Source organism: Bidens hawaiensis, unplaced genomic scaffold (genome assembly GCF_021521415.1).
Source record: "Bidens hawaiensis isolate Kalapana, Puna unplaced genomic scaffold, B.hawaiensis_p1.1 tig00040272_1, whole genome shotgun sequence".
NCBI classification, from domain to species: Eukaryota; Viridiplantae; Streptophyta; class Magnoliopsida; order Asterales; family Asteraceae; genus Bidens; species Bidens hawaiensis.
This window is the reverse complement of record NW_027497118.1, coordinates 66,830-91,949: the sequence shown is the minus strand read 5'-3', so window position 1 is coordinate 91,949 and position 25,120 is coordinate 66,830. Positions and strand designations below refer to the sequence as shown.

General features: G+C 30.9%; 1 protein-coding gene across 1 annotated transcript; it reads left to right on the top strand.

Moving 5' to 3' along the window:
* Nucleotides 1-334: 334 nt before the first annotated feature.
* Nucleotides 335-7,893, top strand: LOC143592016 (short-chain dehydrogenase TIC 32 B, chloroplastic-like). The gene is made up of 7 exons (XM_077072038.1): nucleotides 335-632; nucleotides 1,606-1,837; nucleotides 1,951-2,030; nucleotides 5,263-5,416; nucleotides 6,097-6,175; nucleotides 6,589-6,676; nucleotides 7,559-7,893. Exons 1-7 carry the CDS (start codon nucleotides 416-418, stop codon nucleotides 7,789-7,791), a joined length of 1,083 nt encoding a protein of 360 aa, XP_076928153.1. The 5' UTR covers nucleotides 335-415; the 3' UTR covers nucleotides 7,792-7,893.
* Nucleotides 7,894-25,120: the final 17,227 nt, after the last annotated feature.

Genomic DNA, 25,120 nt, shown 5'->3' with positions numbered 1-25,120 from the left:
CATAATTACTCTACTTGATTCTTACGTATAACACATTAATTTATTTGTACATTAGCCTTCCCCTATATATTATATTATACCAAATGATATATATAGTCAAACACATATATTATGGCAAGAAATGTATGTTGTCACACATGTATATATAACTAATAATTAAAAGGATGGAAGACAATATTGACAATGAGTGTAAAGAAACAATAATAATTACCAAGTAGAAAGAAAACCAACATTATTAATCATGCTTTAATTCCCACTAGTAATAAGTAATTACTTGCTTCACTTTGAAATAACTCAGCCTAGCAATAAATACACAAGTCAAATATTTTGACTTACTAGACCAACTCCTCTAATAACAAATCTTACTGGTGAAGAGTGAAGACCACCCACTTATGGTGGACCATGGAGTAGGAGAATGTTGAGAACCACCATATATATTTGTTTCTATCTATTTGGTGTCATTGCAATATTGGTGTGGAGGGTTGTGATAAGGTGTAAACAAAACATGAAGGGAACTGTTAGATACTTGGCTGGGATTGCTGGTCAAAGTGGATATGGATCAAAGTCAACTGCTGAACATGTTACTCAACATTGTTCTTCACTTCCATCTCATCTCACTGCTATTGTCACTGGTATGTTTCTATCATTTTTCTTGTGTTCAAAACCATATTTGATTGGTGAATATCATTAACATGATTCACATGAATCACATATGATGTATATTTAGTTACTCCAACACTAGATTAGTATATATGTTCAAGAACTCTATCTATGTTACACGTACGGTCCATTTTAGTATCGAATAATGAAAACTATGTCATATATTACGTGTTACTGATCAGTTATATATAAGGATACGATTAGAATTTTATATCCAAAAACTACGATCAAATCGTAATTTTTAATTATGACTTTAAGTAATTTATTCTATCTAATGGTTTGTGTTTGAATATGAAACTCCAAGTCTTTCTATATTATCATCGATGACATCGTGCCATAATTAGGTTATTTTACGTTTGTATCAACGTTCACGTGTGATCTGACACCTGATATATAACATTAACATATAACGACTTTTATGTTCCAAGTTTTAGTTTCAAATCACACATGTTAGTATTAACTATTAAACTTTGGCCATGTTGATTTCTTGTAAGGAATAGCATAAGTTTATAGACTTGATACCATAGTTTTATATATTTCATACCAATATTAAATATTTTATTTTGTAAAATATAAATGAGTAAAAAACTGTGGTCTTTGGTTTTGTCTTTCCTGTATACCTTTTCTCATTGGTTTACACTTTACACAAAATCACTGCTATCCAGACAACTTCCATGACAACACCACAGTCATGTTTACCTTTTTTGGTAGATTTAATTTACTGCTTATTTCCTTTCCTCTGACAGTAAAGCCTAAGGTAATAAATTTAACATTTTTTATTTACCATAAGCTAATATTGAAGTTAAAATTAACTTAATTATTTTCCATCTAATATCTTGTAAATAAAACTTGGCATACAAGTGTCTAACATAATGCTTATAAGGTATTCTTTAGATCTTGTGTGTGTGTTAGTAAAGTGAACTAACTACTTAAATTATTTAAAAGGGGCTACATCCGGAATCGGGGCAGAAACCGCACGCGTGTTAGCAAAAAGAGGGGTGAGGATCGTGATTCCCGCAAGAGATCTACGAAAGGCGGGTCAAGTGAAGCAAACTATACAAAAGGAAACCCCGAATGCGGAGATTATAATTCTAGAGATTGATCTCAGTTCATTTGCTTCTATCAGGAAATTTTGTTCTGAGTTTTTGTCACTAGGCATACCACTTAATATTCTCATGTAAGATTTAAACTTGGTTCCATTAGATCTTTTTTTACATGTAACTATGTAAGTCCTCAAAATTTGATATTTGAGTATGTTACTAATGATGAATATGTTAATTTTTTTATTAGAAATAATGCAGGCAAATTTTCACAGAAGCTAGAGTTCTCAGAAGATAAATTTGAGATGACTTTTGCTACAAATTACTTGGGTAATCTCTATATACCATATGTATCCATACATTACATAGAATTTTGAATCATTTAAGATAAACTACAGAAAAGAAAAAAAAAACTTTTAACTTTAAAAAACGTACAAATAAATAGAGTAATTATAATAATAAAAGTTATTTCATTTTTTTAATAATTATTACTCTAAGTTCGAAAATTTGTTATAATAATAATTATTCGAGTTTAATCGTAATAACTCTACTTTTTTTTAATGACGATGACTATTGAAAATGTTTACCTACGAAAGCTTTGAACCTAATCACTCTACTTATTTTACGTTTCTCACGTAAAGATCTGTTTATACTTGATCGATCCACCCTGATCTTTTCACACAAAAAACACACACACACACACACACATATATATATATATATATATATATATATTGTTTTCATATTTCAGAATATCTTATAGGAATATCCTCTTCAAAATATATATTTAATAGTCTTTATTTTAATTTATTGTAAAAAATGATTTTTTGTTTTCCTTATTTTGGAAGTAAAAAAAATATCTTTTATATTCTTTTTAAATTCAGACAAAAATATAAGCAAGGGTCAACTAATGTCGCATCGATTAGCATTACCAATAGTTAATGGGCTAGAGCACTTCAAGTGGTGCTTGTGCCACCATTTCAAATAAAAATACAAAAAGAATAATAATAAATAAAGTGGTATCTAATAGATACTAAATAAATAATATTACTAATAAATAAAGTGACGTCATGAGCATTTTTATATTAACACATGATATCTATGTTGTGTTGTGTCAATAAATTAGTTGAAACAAATATAAAAGAAAATCTTTGACCAATGCATTTGGGTTAAATATATATTTTTTTTTTTTTGAAAATTGACTTTCATTAAAAAAAGACACAACCAACGACTATCACCAAGACGGAGAAAGACGCTGAAATCCAAAAACCAAAACCAACAATCACGTTACATCAAATAAACACCAATTTTTCCAATCCACCACCCCTATCTTAGATCTATTTTTGTACCAAAGAAAACCCAAAGATTTTATATCCGCAACCATTTCTGCCACGTTAGTGCTCTTGCCCGAAAAAATCTTTTCATTCCTAGCCCGCCAAATCCTCCAACAAGTAATGATGACAATTCCATGAATAATCAACCTTTTATTCCCCGTCGCACCACAAACCTTATGCACTTCCACCAAATCATTGACATGAAAAACAAATAGTCTAGGGATGTTGCACCATGAACCAATCGCATTCCAAACGGCCATAGAAATGGAACACCCGGTTAACAAGTGCTCGAGCGATTCCTCATTACTCTCACATAAAGCGCAACTATGATCATCACAATACAAATGACGTCTAGCTAAAGCCTGCTTGGTTGGAAGGCTATCCTGAACGGCCCTCCACATAAAAATATTACATTTTTTCGGGACCCAATCGCTCCATTGGAAACTGGAACTCCCAGCGTCCACAACGGACCGCACCATCCATCTTTTAATTGCCGAAACCTCAAACTCTTTGCAGCTACCAACCGCCCAAGACCATGAATCTTCACGGTCAACCATCACCACCCCTTGAAGGAGATCTTCCAACTCCTGCTTCTCGCTGACCTCCTGATGGGAGCAAGGAGCTCTAAGCCAATCCCACACAATGCGACGAGAAGATCCAGTGACCACCAACCGATCAGCTAACAAGACATTTTTATGTTTTTCTACCGCATATAAGGACGGATACTTGTCCATAACCGGCGCCGAACCCAACCACAAATCCGTCCAAAACCTAACTTGGCGACCATTCCCGACTGTGGCCCGGATCACTCTATTAAAACCCACACCATCAACCTTAAATTTGTTCCAGAACATAACACAATTCTTCCAAACCCCGGGAACCCCATTATTAACCGGAGCAAGCCCCCAACAGCGCGAGGTCCCGTGAATAGACAACACTACTCTTCTCCACATCGCGTGCTGGTCATTTAGAAATCTCCCAAGCCATTTAGTAATCAGCGCTTGATTATTAACCTCTAAACGAGCGATACCTAAACCCCCTTCTTTTATAGGTTTGGTGACTACCTCCCAAGCCACCCAAGACATCTTCCTCACTTCATCCGAACCTCCCCATAAGAACCTTCTCATCAAAGCTTCTAAATCATTGGTAACCTTCTTGGGTGCCTTAAAAAGCGAAAAGTAATAAGTGGGAAGACTATCCAGCACCGATTTAATAAGGGTTAACCGACCAGCAATAGATAACGAATTAACTTTCCATTTAGAAAGCCTCTTCTTGAACTTGGACACAACCGGTTCCCAATTAACCACCCTATTCATGTTAGCTCCAACCATAATCCCAAGATAAGTAAACGGGATTCTACCCGGCTTACAACCCATGAAACCGGCTTGGATATCGATCTCACCATCTACTACACCTACTCCAAATAACACTGATTTATGGAGATTAATCTTTAGCCCCGAACACAAGTAAAATATGCGAAGAATACGTTTCAAGTTATCAAAATTAAAAGAAGACCACTCTCCCATAATCATAGCATCATCCGCATAAAAGAGATGGGATAAAGTAGGACCTTCGATAGGAAGAGTAATACCATGAAACGCACCTATATCACAGGCTTGTTTCAACATACCTGAAAAAGCCTCCATCATAATAATAAAAAGAAAAGGCGATAGCGGGTCACCTTGACGAATGCCTTTATGACATCCAAATTCGAAAGTAGGAGATCCATTAACAAGAACAGACGATCTGCTCGCCAACAAGATACCACTAATCCAATCGCACCAGACCGAAGGAAAACCCATCTGAGAAAGAACCGACAACAAGAACTCCCAATTCACATTATCAAAGGCTTTATCGAAGTCAATCTTGAACATAAAAATTCTTCTTTCCCTCTTTTTAGCCCAAGCAATAACCTCACTAGCCACCAAAGGGCCATCAAGAATATATCTCCCGGATAAGAAAGCCGACTGATGCTCTGAGACAATCTTATTCATAACCGTTTTGAGTCGATTCACTAACACCTTCGACACAGTCTTTAAGATACAACCAATGAGACTTATCGGTCTAAAATCCCCCAAAGAAGACGGATTGTTTACCTTAGGAATTAAGGTGATAAAAGACGAACCAACCCCCGAGCAAAAACTTTTAACCTTATGAAAATGATCAAGAATATCCACAAAATCCTTCTCGAACAACTCCCAATTTATTTTTTTTTAACTTTATAACAGGCCATTTCTTGTTAACGGAACTTGTGTTGGAGAAGATGATAGAAACGGCAAGACAGACAGGAGTTGAAGGAAGAATAGTAAATGTTTCTTCTGTAATTCACAGTTGGGTTAAAAAAGATCATTTCAGCTTTAACGGAATGCTGCAACCAAAATTGTAAGTGTTATCTTAATAACATATCGAAATTATCATGCATGCAATATTCATTGATGCATTCGTCTTGGTGTAGTTATAAATTTATTATAGATATAGATATAGACATAGATATGTTTTGATATGATCGCTTTATATCATTTTTAAATTTACTAGAGGTGTGAATAGCTCGGTTTCGAGCTAAAATGAAGAAATTTTGGTTTTTAAGTTTTTAATAGCCTGCTGATTTCGGTTTTTTAGATATTTAGTTGGGCTCAGTTGGGTTTCGATTATTTCAGTATTACTACTTGGGCTTAAAATGTATGGACCGAAAATTTATTTGGCAAAAAATAATAATTGAGGCCTGAGTTATTAGTTAGTTAATGATATATATTTGATATATACATTTGGATTAAAATACTTTAGTTAAACTATATATTAAATAACTATAAATTACTTAAAATTTAAAATAAAATGAATATCTATAAATTTGGTTCGTTTTAATTACACACAAAATCAAAACCGAATTAAAAGTTCGGATTTTATAAAAACATAAACCCAAACCGTCCTTTTGGGTTTCATATGTATCCCTAGTATTTACGCCCCGTTATATTCCATCTAACGTAAAAATATTTTAGAATTCATTTAAAATATCATTCTTCAATATTGTTTTAATTATTCTCTCTTTAAATTATATATCTCAGTTATAACGCAACCCGAGCATATGCACAATCAAAGTTGGCCAACATAATGCATGCAAATCAGCTCGCCAAACGACTAAAGGTACAAACCATAGTGCATCATTTGCGACTAGCAAGGCCGTCTTCAAAAATCATAAATAACTTTTGGGCTGAAAGAGAAAAACAATTTGAACCTTAAATTAGTTGAGTAATTGGTTTAAACATTAAAAACACATAATTTTTTTTTTCAAAAATATATATATTTAAAATAAATAAAAATTCAGGTGTTGTCAGACCGGGGTCTCATAGTCGGCCTTGACAACCAAGGTCATATATGCAATGTCGGTTCAGTTCAGGTCTGGGGCTTAACCATAACCATAACCATAACCGAGCTTTCGGTTTTGAAAAATATATATGCTCACCTTTAGCCAAATTCATGAACGACCCACCAAACCTATTTTCATGATGGCAAATCTTATTAATTAATTTGTGTTTTATTTTTTATTCTTTTTAAAGGCAATGAATGCAAATGTATCAATCAACGCAGTACATCCAGGGATTGTGAAAACCGGCATCATCAGGGATCATAAAGGCGTTATCACAGGCATGCATATTTCACACTATAAACCACTTGTACTTCTTGCATTAAAACTTGTGCAGTAATAATAATCAGAGGGTGCAAGCTACTCGAGATCGGATCAATAAAAAACTGAAAACAATGCTAGTTTTTTTCTAGCCCGAGTTGAGTCTCGAGCCTTAAATAAAACTCGTTTAGCAATTGAGCCCGAGCTCGAGCCTTGTATAGAAAGCTCGTTTAGGGTTGTCGACCGTTAACGAGCCTTATGTGTTTTTAAGTTTGATCTATTTTTAGACTTTGACTTATTAATTTCATACTGCATAGCCGAGCTCGAGCCGTGCCTTGCCTTGTTGTTTAAGGTTCTTCTAAAAAAATAAAAATAATTAAGAACGTATATAAATAATTAAAAATAATAAACAAGCTGAGGTAGAGTTTTAGAAAAATAACCCGGAATGAGCTGAACTCATACTTGGTCGAGCTTAGCTTGGCTCGTTTATGAAGTTTGGTGACCATGATCGATAAACACAAAACGAAGTTTAGATCATAAGCTCGATCCTTGTAACTTTCATTTGCTCGAAAAATTACAATGCATAAACTCTTTCCTCACTTAATGATATAACCAACAAGCTCGGGTATATATACTAGTTTAAACATGAAAACCTAATTAGACTAGAATACAAACTTCTTATCATACTCAAATATTAATTAGTAAAAACATATTAAACAATTAATTAAATAACTTGTAACCCAAGTAATGTGCTCGACTCGGTCTCCAAGATGCCGATCCACCATAGGCTCGATGGACCGGACCAAACCAAATTATGGCTAACAGTTTACACCCCCCAAATTATTTACAATAATAATAATAATAATAATAATAATAATAATGTTGTCTTTTGTTGTTTTCAGATTCTATTTTCTTCATTGCTTCCAAGTTTCTTAAATCAACTTCACAAGGTGCAGCAACCACATGTTACGTTGCATTGAGCCCGAAACTAGAGGGCGTGACGGGGAGGTATTTTGCAGATTGTAACGAGGCTCGGTGTTCTTCGCTAGCCAGTGATGATTCCGAAGCACATAAGTTGTGGATGCAAACTCGAGCACTCATCCAAAAACGACTACGAGTCCAACTAAGACTTTGAATATATTATTTATATTATTATTTTTCGTTCGATTATATATACAACGAGCTCGTTGTATATGTGTAGATATAAGTGTAAATCACAATATTTACCAAGACGGGTGATAAAAGTACCAGAAGTTAGTTGATTGAGTTAAATGTGTCAACTTATAATAAACAGTCATAATTGTTTTTTGATGTCAATAATGCCTGACCTCAACGAATGATGACTGACATGTCATTAGCTAGTACAAAATTAAAGACATAAAACGTTACGCTAGTAAATTTTGTATCCAATAAAAGTTGTATAATTTCAAACTTTAATAGATATAACGTGGGTGGCTTTTGAGAATTAATGATCCTAAACCAAATATGTCCTGAATTTTTTATTTTGAACGATCAACAAAAAGGTATATAAACAAATAGGCTGACGGGTCGACTTGTTTATGTTGGATGTTGAATCTTGTAAATAAAATTATAAAACTAAACTTAATTTGACTTAGTATAATCAGCTAATATGAATAGAAGTAAAATTCGTGTATTTAGGAATACATATTAACTAAATTTATAATACAAATGATGTAAAATGAACATAACCATCACAACGTTTTACTATTAATTTATCTTTAATGTAAATTATATTAGATGTGAACACGTGATATAACTCGTGTGCACTCATTCGGCTTAACGAATCATGAAATATAAGTTGGCAATTTTAACTGTAGATGTAAGACTTTTTTTTAACGTCTACGATGTAATTTTATATTTATATAAAGATTTAATTAAATGATGCATTTATAACTGCTTGTCGAAACAAGTATACACACTTTAGTTTCTTCATTCAAATAAGTTACTCAACATGAAAATAATAACAAAAAAAAGGTTCACAATGATCACACAATATTATGGAAAATCCTTTTCTATAGTAAAACTTTGGTCTTTCTAGTCTATGGTCTCATGTGATTCCATAAAGCTAAATTAATATCTACCAAAAATAAAAGCAGGCCAACAGAAGCCCAAAAACTAAAAGCCCAGTACTTAAACACATTAGCAGGCCTTGTAGAGGGACAAACTAGATTTAAAGCCCGTGTTTAACAATGGGCCAATGGTAACACCGTAACCGTAATAAATTCCCTCATATTTTTGGAAAAAATATAATCGCTTAACAAAGAGTAGATATTATAAACTAAAATGGGATATAAACAAATGTAATTTTTATTTACGATTCAGGAGTTATGTTTGATTAATTATTAAAAATTTAAAATAAATACAATTAGTTATTGTGTTCTTTTTTGAAAAAAAAAATTATATGATTAGTTATAATGTCGTGTTCATGTCTAGCTTCACAGGGAGTCATGTATTATCATTTTGTGTGTGACCTATTCATGCCAACCCTACATAGAGGAGTATAGTTTCTTTAGGTGTATTTTTTTCATAACTTCTTTTGAATTTTTTTATAGTATAAATAATTTTGATTAATTCATTACTAAAATTTTAAAGAATTTTATAAAATGAAAAAAAAAATGAACTGGAAGTATAACAAAGAAAAAAAAAATCAGAAAATATATTTTTTTTAAATTATACACTTTGTTAAGGTCAAAATGCTTACTTAAAACAAAACGTAAAAAAAATAGCGCCATTTACTAGAAAAGACGTAATATGTTAGAAAATAATGAAATATGAAAACCTATAACAAATTTTGTACCTATTAAAAGTATAGGACTTTTTTATGAGAAATACAATTCAAATTATAGATAATCTATTATTAAGTTTATCTAAATTTAATATTTTTAAGACAATCCCATCACCATCCAAGGACATATTGATACGACAAAATACGTTGTGTTTGATTTGGACGAGTCATGTGTAAAAAGGTTCCTTACGTAAAATCAATGGGAATACAACTATTTTTAATTGTCTATAATGTTTTGTTTGTTATATTTTTCTTTAAAATAATAAATATAAAGCTAATTTTAAGGAATTTGTTATGTAGCGATGTCATTAAGTATAAGTGCACGTTACGACGAATTTATAAGCTTGTATTGTGTCTTTTAAAAGTATATCACATGTGAAAATGCATGTCTTTAAATACATGGTTATTAAGTATACAAAATATTAGAATAATATCTGGTTATGAGTGATTTATATGTATTTCTATTATAATCATACTATAAAATTATGTTTTAAATATTCTTCACTTTAATCTATGAAAATATTAAAAATATAACTATAATAAAAAAGTATTATACAAAAAGTGTTATTTTTTAAGTATTTAAGGTTCTTAATAGTTTATTTTTTTTAGAAAAATTATATATCATATTTGGTGAGTTATTTAGAAAAAAAACATATATTTTCAAATTTGAAACATTATCAAATAAATTATAATAATAAAAATTTAATTGGAAATTTTAAAGAGCGAAAATTAATGTATTTTGAAGTAAGTTTTCAAACACCTATTGATAACAAATAAAATTCAATAAAAAGTTATAAAATAATGCATGATATCATAGAATCTCAACAATATATATTTGGATAACAATAAAACTTTTAAATATTATCAAGAAAAGACGGTAACTGGTATTTTATTAACAAAAACTCATACATCCGGGATCACCATAATAAAAGGATCATCCTTCCGTTTGAAGAGCATAACGTGGTGACACAACCCACCCTCTCAAAAAGAAATAGAAACCCGCAAATGAAAAAAACACTTGATTCAACCACAAAAAGGATTGTAACTCGTATTTGGTACCCTTTACTTTCTTGATTCAGTCTGGAGTTGGTAGTTCGAAGTGGATACGATTTAACAAATGAACTAATATTATTTATATGTTTAGTTATTAATTCTGTATATTATATATAAAAAATGGCAACGAATTGAAATGCGTTACTTCAAGTACATAACCAACGTTCTATTTTTGATTTAAACAACGTTATTAATATAAGCATATATCTTTACAGCCGAAAGAACAAAAGTTATCCTTAAAACAAGGAACGAACCTTCCATTAACTTCAATCAACAAATTTGAGTTTAGATATATATTGTGCGTTACTTTTAGTGACTCACCGATCTTTCAAATGTATATTATATAATAACCGTGTTTGTCGCATTATATTGTATAGTACAAAGTCTACTATGCTATTTGGGAAAACTGTGGCTGTTCACGAGTCGATCTAAGCTGAGTTGGGGCAAGTTTGTGCATGGCTCGGTTTTAAAACCAAGCTGAAAATTTGAGTCTGAGCTCGGCTCAACTCAACTTGATTTTGTTCAGCTTTTCTAAAAAAAATAAACAAAATAGCAAATTTTAACAAAAAAAAGTTTAAAATGAGTTTAACCAATTCATACAAAACACATAATGAGTTCAACCGAATAAAAAAATATATAATCGTATAACACCAATTGCGAAAAATGATCATTAGCATCCGAACAAACCCACAATAGCAATAATGCAAGAGTTGTAAGGAATAAGAACGAGAATTTTGCTTCTAGCAACTGTCTATGTTAGGATTTGAGATTTGAGCAGGATTTAATTGGGAGGGATACCCCCCCCCCCCCCCTCTCCTTTCTTTTTTTTTCCTTATAATATTTTAATAATATACTATATGTATATAATTATAAATTATATATATTAGAAATAAAATAACCCGAGCCAAGCTGACAAACGAGCTAAACCAAGTCAGCTTGACTCATTACGAACTGAGCCATATCAAGTGAGTTTTTTCCGAGCTACATTCAAGCAAAGTTTCAAGCAAACAACTAGATATTTGAACAACTCTAAGGAAAAGCACAACCAGATCCAGAGACTAACTTGTTTTTCGAACTACTTTCAACGTGTTATTTCTTTTACTAATAATTTTTTATTGAACGATAATTAAGAAACTAGCAGCAAAAAGAAGTCATATATATAAAGGTGTTACAAGTAAAATACAGGTTGCATATAATTTATAAACATAATTAACCGGACCAATAGCTAAACCGATACGTCACAAGTTGGTAATCCATAAGAAGCTTATACATGCGTTTACATCATTGAAAACAATAATTCGTTGAGGTCGTTTCATTTGGAAGCAAGTGGCTCCAGATAATCGAGCGATAAACTCGTTTAACCCTCTACCGTTATTTTGTACACTTCGTCAATTGCATGACCTGCGAGCTGCGACATAAAGATGGTAGATATAGTTTCATAGTTTGCCTAAAATAGACAACACAAAAGACAACACATTAATTTTGTTTTATTTATATATCCAAATTAGTTTTAAATGAGTTATTGTTGAAAACCATGTATGCTTTTTTGTGCAATTCTACTATAATAATCAACAATTTGTATCAAAATATGTAAAAGTTAGTAACTTTTTGAAAACAATTGGAATATTATACTAAGAAATAGAAGTGATACTTAAAAACTTAATAAAATAGTTTGACTTGACTAGATATTTCATAATTGGAGATTTATAGAGGACTTAGTTTTCAAATAATTCAATCTTTCACTTTAATTAACTTATGTTTATAATATGAGTTAATAATATCAGAAAAGAAAAGTAACTTGTTTTTGCAAATCCATGCATGCATGCAATAATTAGTGTACGTTTATTAATAGAAATAACGAATAAAGTCACATAATATACTAATTCTTTATTCTTAAGTTGATCCTTTTATAAATCCATATTTTGACCTTAAATTAAGAGATTACATACACTTACGTGCATGCAATAATGCTTTTAGAACGTCTAATTTCTTTTAAACCTTGTCGTCTGTGAGACTTAAATCCAGATTGATCAATTTTATTCAGTTTGTATAACTTTCGGAAAAAAATTTAAATTGAAGGTAACCTCTTAGAGGTGATAGATGGCTAGAGTTATATGCAAGTTGTGCTTCCAACTTCATTTTGGACATTAGGATCAAAATTATCTTAATTGTATTGTTCATTTAGTGCGAATTGACGTTGCCTCAACTCAAACTAGTTAGTGGTCGATAAGAAGTAAACATACTCTCGATCGTTGTTGAAAATGATTATTGTTAACTAAAAGACAGAGATTAGAAAGATGATAAAGAGAATAATGATTGTTGTAATCAAACCTCTTATGATTATTGGTTTTGGTTTAATTTAGGTTTTAATGAATTTAAATCTTATTTAAAAGGGAATGTATCTGTTTACGAGTAATGAGCAAATGATGAATGCATTGAAGTTAATGCATCAACAAACAATCGACTTTTGCAATTTTGTTGTGTTTTAATGTCTTGTTCAAATGTTAGTGTCATTTGTTTGTTAGAATTGTCTTTTATATAACTCTTGTAGCAACAAAACGAGCTTTTATTTAAACAAAAAACAGTACAAGAAACATGAATTAGCTAGGTGCTTTTGTAATTGATTATATATAACTTTTATGTGTACATGTGTAATGTGTTTACTGTTTATCGTTATTGGTTTAGGCATATTTTGTCTAGCGCATATTTAAAGCGTATAAAAAGTTAATAATGTATATTTCATATCTTGTAACTACTATTGAAAATATTTCAATTATATATAAAAAAAGGGTACATTTTTGTATTACTTAAATTTGTATATTTCATATCTTTTTTTTACCTATAAAAAAACTGATTAGATTAAATTAACATTACCAGTAAGATGATATACTGTTAAAACCATAACTTTAATAAATTTATATCGGCTAACACATCCCGTTTAATTCTACTCTTAAGTCTACGTATTTTTCTATCATTACACTTGAATTATTTACCATATAGGAATAAAAATCTAATTTACTTATCAAAAATTTTTTTGGACGGCCAATTATTATTAGAAACCAAAACGAGAACTTGACTAGCAAAATACTAGCCAAGAACAAACACGTCAAAGTGCATATACACTCAATTACAATGACACTTGATTACGGTGTATACTCAAAAGCAAAAAGCAAAACGGAGACCAAGATAACCATTCAACCCCTTCTATTTCTCCCATATATTTTACCCAATGAAAACTATATCTTATGATATATCAAGTTAAAGATAATATCGAACGCGTTTATGATAATTAAAATAATAATAATATTATAGTGGAAAATCATGCATCTATCATTGATATTTACTAAGATTCTCTAAATCGATCATAATTATTAATTGATGATTAAAACTTTGAAATTTTTGCACGAAAAGAAATGGATGGAACAACCCTAGAATTCCATGCACACCTCGTCGAACCATCATGGTGTTTGCCTACTTCTAGTGTTAACTTTATGTCGCAGATTAGACTAATTTTAATTCATTATATCATTATTTTTTGTTTTATCTATATATAATAGTAATAATTGTTGTATTTTATCGTGGACGACAATTTCATCCTAATATAGAGTAGATTATATAGACGTATTGTCGTTCTTAATAAAGATTGTATTTTGTAGTTCAAAAAGAGATAGCAGCGCAACTTATTGTCTGGTTGTTTTCTGTTTTGATGTAATCACTACTTTGTTTATTATAATTCTACTAGTAATCACCATTAAAATACGGGAGAACTCTATATAGTAGGGACAAGGTTGCAAAAGTCGCTACGCGGACCCTAGGCGGCCGACTGGGGAGTTGGGTGTACTCGGAGTACTCGAAGAATACTCAGACATGGTAAATATAAAGAGATAATTTTTGGATATTATATATATGTCAGGTATCATAAATTTACTAATATTTATAACAAAATAGGTGAATATCAATATAAATGAGAGAAATATATTTTTAACTAATAAATTATTCTAAAAATTGTTAATCACTAATTTAAAAAAGTTACATTTGTTCATTAATATTATAGAAATAAGAATTATGCTTTATTTTTTTAAGTCAAAATTGGCCCAAGTTTATCGAATAGATGTGATTATGGCTAAGGTTGACCACATTTCATCGACTCTTAGTAGCTAGGCGGAATTTAAGAAACTCCCCTCGACGACATACCTTGTAGCGAGTACTCGGGGAGTACTCGGTCTTAAAAACCTACTTTTACGACATTGAGCAGGGATCATGTTATTTTAAAAATGTTTAGCTTAAAACTACTTGAAACCTTTTTCCCACAACCTAAGTAATAACAAATTATCAAGTCCTCTTATTAATGTTTGGTTCTTGCCCCATCTATACAACAGTCTTTTATTGCAATAGACCAAGCTTTTGTGTTTGCTATTATTTGGTGTAATCTTGTTTTTATAATATTAATGTCCTTAATCCAATCCATACTTAATTTTGATTTCACATAAAGGATAACACAAAGAGAGAGAGAGAGAGAGAGAGAGAGAAATCATTATTCTCATGTACATACATGTGATGTATGCTTAATTAGTGATTGTTTGGGTTACCGATTTAGAGGCTTTATTTCAGCATGCTTATACGTACGTATGACCTATTTAGAGACATCATGACTGATTCAGATGTTTTCTTTCAGTGAACCAAACACACTTTGAAATTGACTAATTCAGATGCAGTCTCTTAATGAATTATTAAAATACTACCAAACAATCCATAAGTTGTTGAACATGAAACATCACCTAATTTCTTGCCAGCCAATAATTAGCTAGGTTTAATATGTAAATATATGTTAAATGTCTAGCATTTGAGCATTTCGTACACATTTTCTGGACTATAATATTCGATATTTCGACAAAGTCTTACCAAATCTAAAATTTATTAGAATTAAGCATAGAAAGAATTTTCCAAATCTCCAAAGGACTAGGCTACACACATGATATTATATTATATATATATGTAATATGTATGATGTATGATCATGTGACACCCTCTAATCCTATCTCGTGCTAAGATTCCCAAAAACGGGCACACTTGTAACCTAATTTAAGTAAAATAACACCCATACTCCATAACATCAAGTATAATGCCAAAATATATACAAATCATATTCTCCACACACCCTCTTGTCACGCGACATCACGTGATCTCCTTCCTTACCTTTTTCCTATATTTTATAATCAATATTTATTTAATTAATAATATGAAAACAATTTTGAAAAGGTTAAAAAAAAAAAGAATCTTGAGCTAATTTAAATAGTCCAATAAAAGTATAGATCTTGATCCAGAAGTGATTGTTGATGTGAAAATTTACAATGCTTTTTTTATCCAAGTCACAAGAATAAGATGTTTTAAAATTATTATGTTTACAAAAGAAATGGTTTTTAATTGAATATCAATCCAATTATTCCCATAATCGAAAGTAACCTGGGATGAGATTTGTACCAATATTATAATACCGAAGTATACCGATACCGCAAGCGAATGAAAGTGTAAACCGAATACTATACCAATTATATACCTAGGTTATGTACTGGTTGGTACCAATACCGTGAAATGGTGTCGGAAACAAAAACATTGAAAATGAATACCGGCACTAGCGCCAATTGTATTTGGTCGGTATTGGTTCGGTACGGTACTACACCTTACTCGATACAATGTATAGTTAGATGCATGTGAGTATGTGACATAAAACTGTACTATCTATTTACATGTAGCTTTATAGGACCCTTTATAGATATACAAACATCACATGAGCATTTACAAAAGTCCTACGTAAATTCCTCATTATCTTTTAAATTACAGAAAACTATTAGATAATGAAGTAAAACATATTCCATAAAATTTAAAGAAAATATAAGTGTTTCATATTTCACACTTTCAAACATAAATTTAAGGAATATTGGTTTTTATTAATCTCAATAATCGTTTTTTGGTTACCGCCAGTCCAACTAACGAACTGGCTGTTGACGGTCCCAACTTTAAGTTATTTGTTCCTGATGGTCCGCGACTAACAGAATCCTAACACCATTAGTTGCAGGTCGTCGGGAAAACGTTTTTTTGCCGGAAAACTCACATGTTGCCCGAAAACTCAACATTTTCTTCCCAAACATCTTGGTAACTTTGTAACGGACCCGTAGAAACTTTTTTCTAGTTAAAGCCCAATTAGCAAGGTCGACAGAACCATCATCGGAATCGGTTGATGGTGCTCAAGTGGTGGTTGGTTGGTTGACGGTGAGTCAATTGGTGGTGGTGGCGATGTCCAAGTGGTGTTTTCTAGCAAAAAAAAAGTGACTTTTCCGGCTAAAAACGTTTTTCAGGCGACCTGTAACCAACAACGTTAGGATTCTGTTAGTCGCAAACCGTTATGAACAAATACATTAAAAGTTGAGACCGTCAGCAATCAATTCATTAGTTGGGAACAATAATAATTAAAAGACAATAGTTGAGATTGATAAAAACCAATGTATTTTTTAGAGAAGTGTGAATAAAAGTTATATGAAATTACAATGAGATGTAAACATAGTTATGATTTTGTTGAATGGGGCTGACATTGTAAGTAGCTTTTGTCTGATTACATGAACTTTCAAGTGGATTAGCAGATCTGGTCGCATAAAAAACATATAAAAGTGTGTTTGGTTTTTAACTGCCTCTAGATGTAGATGTAGATCGAGATCCAATGTGGCAGGGTTTGTAACTTCTGCTAACTTAGCTACATTAGTTTTAGTAGCTAAGGTTTAAATTAATTAACTATATATGTTTAAATATTCCATATTTTAAGTTTTACATATGTTATTATAGTTTTAAACTTATTAAATATAACTTATGATGGTTGGAAGACTTGACATTTGTTTAAATTATCTAAAAGATGAGTCACGTGAACTAATTAAACGAATTATGTCATATATCATGGTAATTTTTATTTTCCCAAACTATTTATAAGAAATAGAGGATAATTAATAATTTCTCAAACTATATATGCACCAGTTTTTATCCCCCGTATTAAGGGGGTTGTGTTTCTTTTTCGTGTCTAATATTCATATTTTTTTGCATTTTAATTTTATTTGTTATAAAAAAAGTTAATAATATACTTAGGGTTTGAAGATGAAATAGTTTCACAAATAACTAACATGTTATAATCCGTTTAAAAACTATGGGTTTGGTGAGACTCATGACCCGCTTGTTTTTTTTACTATAAAATTGTTTCTTATTATAAATAGTATAAATTTTTCTTAAAAAATTGAATATTAATATTTAGTATCCCTATTTTATAAGATTTGCATATCAATTACTTGATGAGATTTATTTTTAGAATAGTGAGATGTTATAACCCGTTTAAGGTTATCTGGGTATGGTGAGACCCATACCGTGAATTCGGGTAAAATGCATGAGAAATCTTCATTTACAAATAAAACAATATGATGGTTTGAGTAAATGTAAGAAACAACCATAGAATTTTTAAATGTTTTGTTTATTTACATGGGTTGTTTTATATTATTTGTTTATAATATTTATTTATTTTTTGAATTTTTATTTTTTTATTGTATGAAAGTTAATAATATATATATGATTTGATGATAAATTGTTTCACAAATAAATGAGATGTTATAACCCGGTTTAAAATCTATATGAGTTTGATGAGACCCAAGACCTGTTAATATTTTTTACTATAAAATTGGTTTTTTAATTATAAATAATATATATATATATATATATATTTTTTAAATAAATCATATATTAACTCTTAGTATATCCATACTTTTTAGGATTTTTATATCAAATATTTGGTGAGATTAGTTTTTTATTTAAGGAATATTGGATTTTAATAATCCATATGAAATGATATTGGCCGATAATAATCCTCATTCATTTTATTGCTGTGACATTCGTCAAATTCGGATATCGATTTGTATTCATGTTGCAAACCTTTATTATACAAACCCGACTCAACATCTTTTGTTTTTTTATTTATTTATCAAATAATATTATTATATACCTCGATCAGCAATAAATCGATATTGGTCATATTATAATGTCGTTAAGAAAAACATAAGAGGGTTCAAAATAATTTTCGTTAAGTTGTCATAAGCTTTTAGAACATTTAAACTCATATTAAACAACGATTGAAACTTGAGGGGCCAGTTTTGAAAATATGTATTGCATATAAAAAGGAAAAATATAACCTAAACCTAAACATATTAACACTAGCCGCCACTTCCTTTCTCTCTCACAATTCCGGCGACCGGAATCGGCTCCGGCGAGCCCGATTTTCCGGCAAGACCACCTCCGGACGCACCACCACTAAACCACCACCTCCACCGCAGCCCGTAACACCTTCTCCGGCGACACCATCACCTCCGGCCACCCTCTTTTCCCTCGGATCGTTTTTCCGGTGACCGGAAACCGGCCACCGGTGCGCGTACTCTCTCCTCCTCGCTGCACTCCCTCTCTTCTCTCTCTGCGCCTCTCTCTTTCTCCCCTTCGGCTTCTTCGAAGACCGGGAAAACGGCCACCGCCGCTCCGCCGTGTCTCTCTCTCTCTCACTGTCTCTCTATCTCTCTATCTCTCTCTCTCTCCCTCGCGTCGTTTCTCTCTCTCTCTCTGTTTCTCTCCCTCCGTTTCTCTCTCTCTCTCTCACTTGTCGTAGTCCTCGTCTCCGGCAGGTTTAGCTCGGGTTCATTCCCGGTATCGAGCCACGACTCGTGAACACGAAAAAGGTATAAAATTTGGGTGTTGGTATTATTAAATTTCATATATCGAATTTTAGATTTAGATTGTTCGTAATCGGTTTTATTTATCGGTTATAATTTTTGGAAACGAGTTGGTTTGATTTTGGGTAAAAGACGAACACCCGGGAAATGGATATGTTATTTTCTTATGGGTTTAAGTTAACAATTGATATTTTGTTTCGGTTGGTTAGTGCATAAGTTGTTGAACGAGAGGTCTCGGGTTCGGGTGTCATCCTAGATCGGTTTTGGTTTTTTTTATATACTTAATAAATTTATTATTTCTATTTAGTATTAACATAAATACATAAAGATTATTATTATTATTAACAAGATAATATTTATTATTATTATTATTAATATTAATATTATTATTTTTATTATTAACAAGATAATATTTACTATTATTATTATCACTATTATTATTGTTATTATTATCATTTAACAAAACAATTATTATTATCTATTAAAACCATATTTTATCATTACTTACTATCAATAACATTAGTATAGTTATTTTGCGAACTCGTTTAGAAATCAAACCAACATCGCGTATGGTATCATAATTTACTATCAATATAATTTATTATTATTATTATCATTTTTTTTATCAATGATATTTTAATTAATACTAAGATCTTTATTCTATTACTATTATTATTAGTATTATACTATATTAGTATTATTAATAATAATTATTGTTATTATTACTATTATATTTATCTTATATCTATATATAAATATACAACCTATCTTTTTTTGAATTATTACTATCATTACTATCATCTTCATTAATAATACTTTTACAAACTTTATTACCAATTCATTTTTTATAAAACCCGAACTCTTAAATTAAGCACGTCTTTTTCTATTTTGATATTGTTTTAGTTATTTAAAAGTCCAATAAAATAATAATATTTTATTTTAAATTATCAATTAAGTACGAGTCCTTAATCATTAACAAATTAACCGGTAATCCGATTTACAACCGAACCTTCTCGTCCAATGTTTCCAATATAGTTTCATTATGGTTTCAAGTTCATTAATATATATTACATTATTTATTTTAGCTACGGTGTTTATCGTTTCAAGTTGGATCTGTTCGTTTACCATTCGAGCTTCATTTATTTATCTATTTATTTCTCGGTTCATCAATCGAGGTGAGTACTTTCATACCCCCTTTTTCCATCTTTCGTTTTGGGGTGACATTTCATACTTATCAAACTAAATGCTTTAATTACTTGCATCTTAAACCCACAAACGTGATTGTATACCTTACTTGAATAATTGCTCGATTTGGTGTTGTATGCTTATTTGACTATGTGTTTACAGCTTTTGGATGGTGAAACTATAAATCCTATACCATTTGGCAATGGCAAGGTGTCGTTAACGTATGCTATTAACGATAACTATAAATCCTAGACTACTCGGCATCCCCTTGTAGCTAGGTGGTGCTAATGTAAGCTTATTAGCAACTGTCATAAAATCCTACACTAATTGCCAATAGCTAGGTGTCGCTAACTTGTTTAGCGATAACTATTTATTCCAGTTTATAGCTCTTATTTATTGTTTTGTATACAAGTTTTGTGGATATTCATACTATACACTTATATGCTCAAACTTATGAATTGCTCACCAACCTTTGTGTTGACAAACTTTATTTTATGAAATGTTACAGGTTTGACTTTTGTTGACTCGAGTGCTTGACGGAAAACGTTACCAAGACTATTAGGGTATTAGTAAAACGAACAATATGAATGCTATTTATTTATATGAACGAGATGTGTTGTTATTGATTTGTTGAAATAAAATGAGTTGAATAAATATTGTCACTTTAAATAGTGTCTTGTGTATTTGTCCAATCACGTTGCACCCCAGCATGTTCCGCCTTTGGTCGGGGTGTGACAATTGTCAATAGCGGTCCCAAATTCAAAAAAGTTGGCCCCCAATGGTCCCCCGTTAAAAATGACTTAACGGCGTTATAGCTTTTTTTGAATTTCAAACCAATGTTTTAGAGCTTTTGATCGTTAGGAGGATACGAGTCGATTGGTGTAAAACTTAGCTCGAAACAATGATCCAAACGACTTAATTTTGGTTAATTGTAAGTTTAAACACCCGAATTGAAGCATTGTTTCGTCATTTTGAAGCACAATTTCAAACTAAGTTTTACACCAATCGACTTGTATCCTCCTAACGATCAAAAGCCCTAAAACATTGGTCTGAAATTCAGAAAAACCTATAACGCCGCTAAGTCATTTTTAACGGGGGACCATTGGGGGCCAACTTTTTTGAATTTGGGACCGCTAGTGGCGATAAAACGAATATGGATTATTATCGGCCAACACTATTTAATAGGGATTATTAAAATCCAATATTCCTATTATTCCTTAATTTAATAAGATGTTATAACCTGTTTAAGAAATATACGGGTTTGATTAGACCCATACCCATGAATTCGGGTCAAATGCATAAGAAGCCTCCATTTAAAAATCAAGAAAATCTAGTGACTTTAAAAAAATGGGGAGCGATCACATCACGACACATAGGATTTTTATATTTTCGTTTATATATATTATGTATTACGAGGGTTGTTTTATATTGTTTGTTCTAATATTTATTTATTTTTTGAATTTGTATTTTTTTTATTGTATGAAAGTTAATAATATACTTATGGTTTGATGATAAATTGTTTCATAAATAAATGAGATGTTATAACCTGGTTTAAAAGCTATATGGTTTTGATGAAACCCAAGACCCGTTTATATTTTTTACTATAAAATTGGTTTTTTAATTATAAATAATATTTATGAAAGTTAATAATATACGTATGGTTTGATGAGACCCAAGACCTGTTAATTTTTTTTAATATCAAATTGTTTTTTTAATTTAAATAATATATATATATATCTTTTTTAAAATAAATCATATATTAATTTTTATTATATTGGTGAGAATAATTTTTAATTTAATGAGATGTTATAACCCGTTTAAGAAATATCTGAGTTTGGTAAGACCCATACCCATGAATTCGAGTCAAATGCATGAGAAGCCTCCATTTAAAAATCAAGCAAGATTTGCTTGAATTTTAAATGGTGGCCTCTCATCGATTTAACCCGGTTCGACCCAAATAACTCTTACACGGGTCGTAACTTAACTCTTACACGGGTCATAACTAATTTGCAGCCGCCGCCAGGTTCCTTCTTCCACCGTTCACCTCTACCTTCATGGTGATTAGACCAGTGGTTGTGATGTTTGTTTTATCTGTTATTAACACCTATGTGGACACCAACCTTTACCTCACCAACAAAGTGGTTTCTAATTATCCCACTATTGTGCTAATAAACCATTGATCTAAAGATTTTCTATGGAGTTGTTTTATGTTGTTTGTTCTAATTTTTATTTATTTTTCGAATTTATATTTTTTTTATTGTACGAAAGTTAATAATATACTTATGGCTTGATGATAAATTATTTCACAAATAAATGAGATGTTATAACCCGGTTTAAAAGTTATATGGTTTTGATGAGACCCAAGACCCGTTTATTTTTTTTACTATAAAGTTGTTTTTTTAATTATAAATAATATTTATGAAAGTTAATAATATACTTATGGTTTGATGAGACTCAAGACCCGTTTATTTTTTTTACTATAAAATAGGTTTTTTAGTTTAAATAATATATATATATATATATATATATATATATATATCCTTTTTAAAATAAATAAGATATTATTTTATATGATTTTTACATCAATAATTTGGTGAGAATAATTTTTAATTTAATGAGATGTTATAACCCGTTTAAGGAATATCTGGGTTTGGTAAGACCCATACCCATGAATTCGGGTCAAATGCATGAGAAGCCTCCATTTAAAAATCAAGCAAATCTGGTGACTCCAAAAAAAGGGGGAGCGACCACATCACGACACGTAGGATTTTTATGTTCTCGTTTATATATATTATAGATACATGGAAACATAAGGGGGTTTCCTTAACTCGTTTGAAACATTTTGATATACATTCACCCACACGACATAACTATATAACACCGAACCGTGTATAAAGGGTAAATCTTGATAAAATTATGAGGTGTATGAGTTTGAGTCGGTTATCTAAGTTTATCTAGTTGTTTAAAGTCATTATATTAGCGAGTTATTAAGATAAGTTTAAAAGTGTTTGAGTCATAATTGGGTAAGGCCAGGGGCGGATTTAGGTAATGTTTAGGGGTAGCCCGGTTTACCCCTCAACTTTATCAGCGAAATGTAAATGTTTAAGATTTTTAGCATTTTTATGAGTCTAATATGTATATCATATTTAGCAATTGAAAAGCATCTATTGAACATATTTTTAATGGCTCTTGTTTCTTAATATATTCTTGATTATGAAATGAACTGTCTCTACACTCATGTGTTTATATATGTTATTTTTTTGGTACATTTGTTTGGTTAACTCAATAAAATTGTAATATAATAATATGGAATATAGTTTGAATAGAAAAAACAAAAAAACATAATGTGATTATAAACGTGAATGAGTAAGTGGTTTGAATATGTCGTATACAATGAATTTATCATATATTAGGTCGATTATTTCTTAGTGGATGGGTCTTGGCTATGCCTCTATCTATGTATTAAAATAAGTCACATTATTGATATATAATATAAAGAAATTTAAAGAAAAACTAATACATTAAAATTCATTTAAATGTTTTCACATGTTAATCACCATGCAAACATATTTCCTCCTAAAATTTTAAAAAGTTTATTAGTGATTAATAATTTATGGGCGTTTCTACAAAGAAACAATTATGATATTAGAACTCTTTTCTTATCGAGCATGTTATCCTATTTTTAAATTTAGTCAACATTGCATCCTTCAAGTTATTAAATACGATTTTTACACCTCTAAATTTAGATTACATATGAAACTCGAGTAAATTTAGCCATTTATTAGTTAAGTATTTTTAAGCGAGCATAAAAAATATTGATGATCAAATGCATCCTTTAAGCAATGGTATAAAGTTTATGGTACTCGGGGCACCTTCGGGCACCACATTCAGTTTTATTTGGGTTCTCGGCAACATCACCCTAACAATTCAGTTTGGTGATTTGGTTTCTAGTTTCGGAACACTACCCTTGTCAATTTAGGTTCGTTTGGGTAGTTTTGAGTTATCTCTTAAGAACAAATTGATATAACTCATCGAAACGTAAATAATATATTTCGATCGAATAACTCTTAGTCTTATAACTAGAAAAATATAAATCTAAAACCAATTAAAAACTCATAACCATTTGATTTAATTAATTAACCCAATTCCATAACTTGAAACCGGCCTAACATGAACTGCCCTATTACTTGAGATCGGTCCAACCCGCCTTAAGAGACTCGAGGACAGGAAATAAGTCCAATAGTCTCCATGTGATTGGTTGTAAATTATGGTTTCATTCATTTTTTTGGTTATGCCCCTAGTAGCCTTAGAACTGCTCATTTGACCAAGATCCCTAGACGTGTCCGATTCTTTTTTGCCAAATTTAGCAATAAGGGTAACCTCCATTTCTTATTGCCGAATCTAACAATAAAGATAAACTCCACCCTTTTGTATCTATCGCAATTGAATCATGACAATACACCCGAAAGACCAACTATCGATCACCTTTCCGAAAGACACCTTCTTTATTTCTCAATCACAAAATGTTCAAACGTTACGTTTGATTTAACACGTGTTATTATTTCATCAAAGGTTTTAAGGTATCACTAACATTTTTATGCTTGATTTTGGCCCCAAGAATCAAAGGTTCAAGATGTATCTATTTTCAAAAAAAGTTAAAAGAAGATTGTACG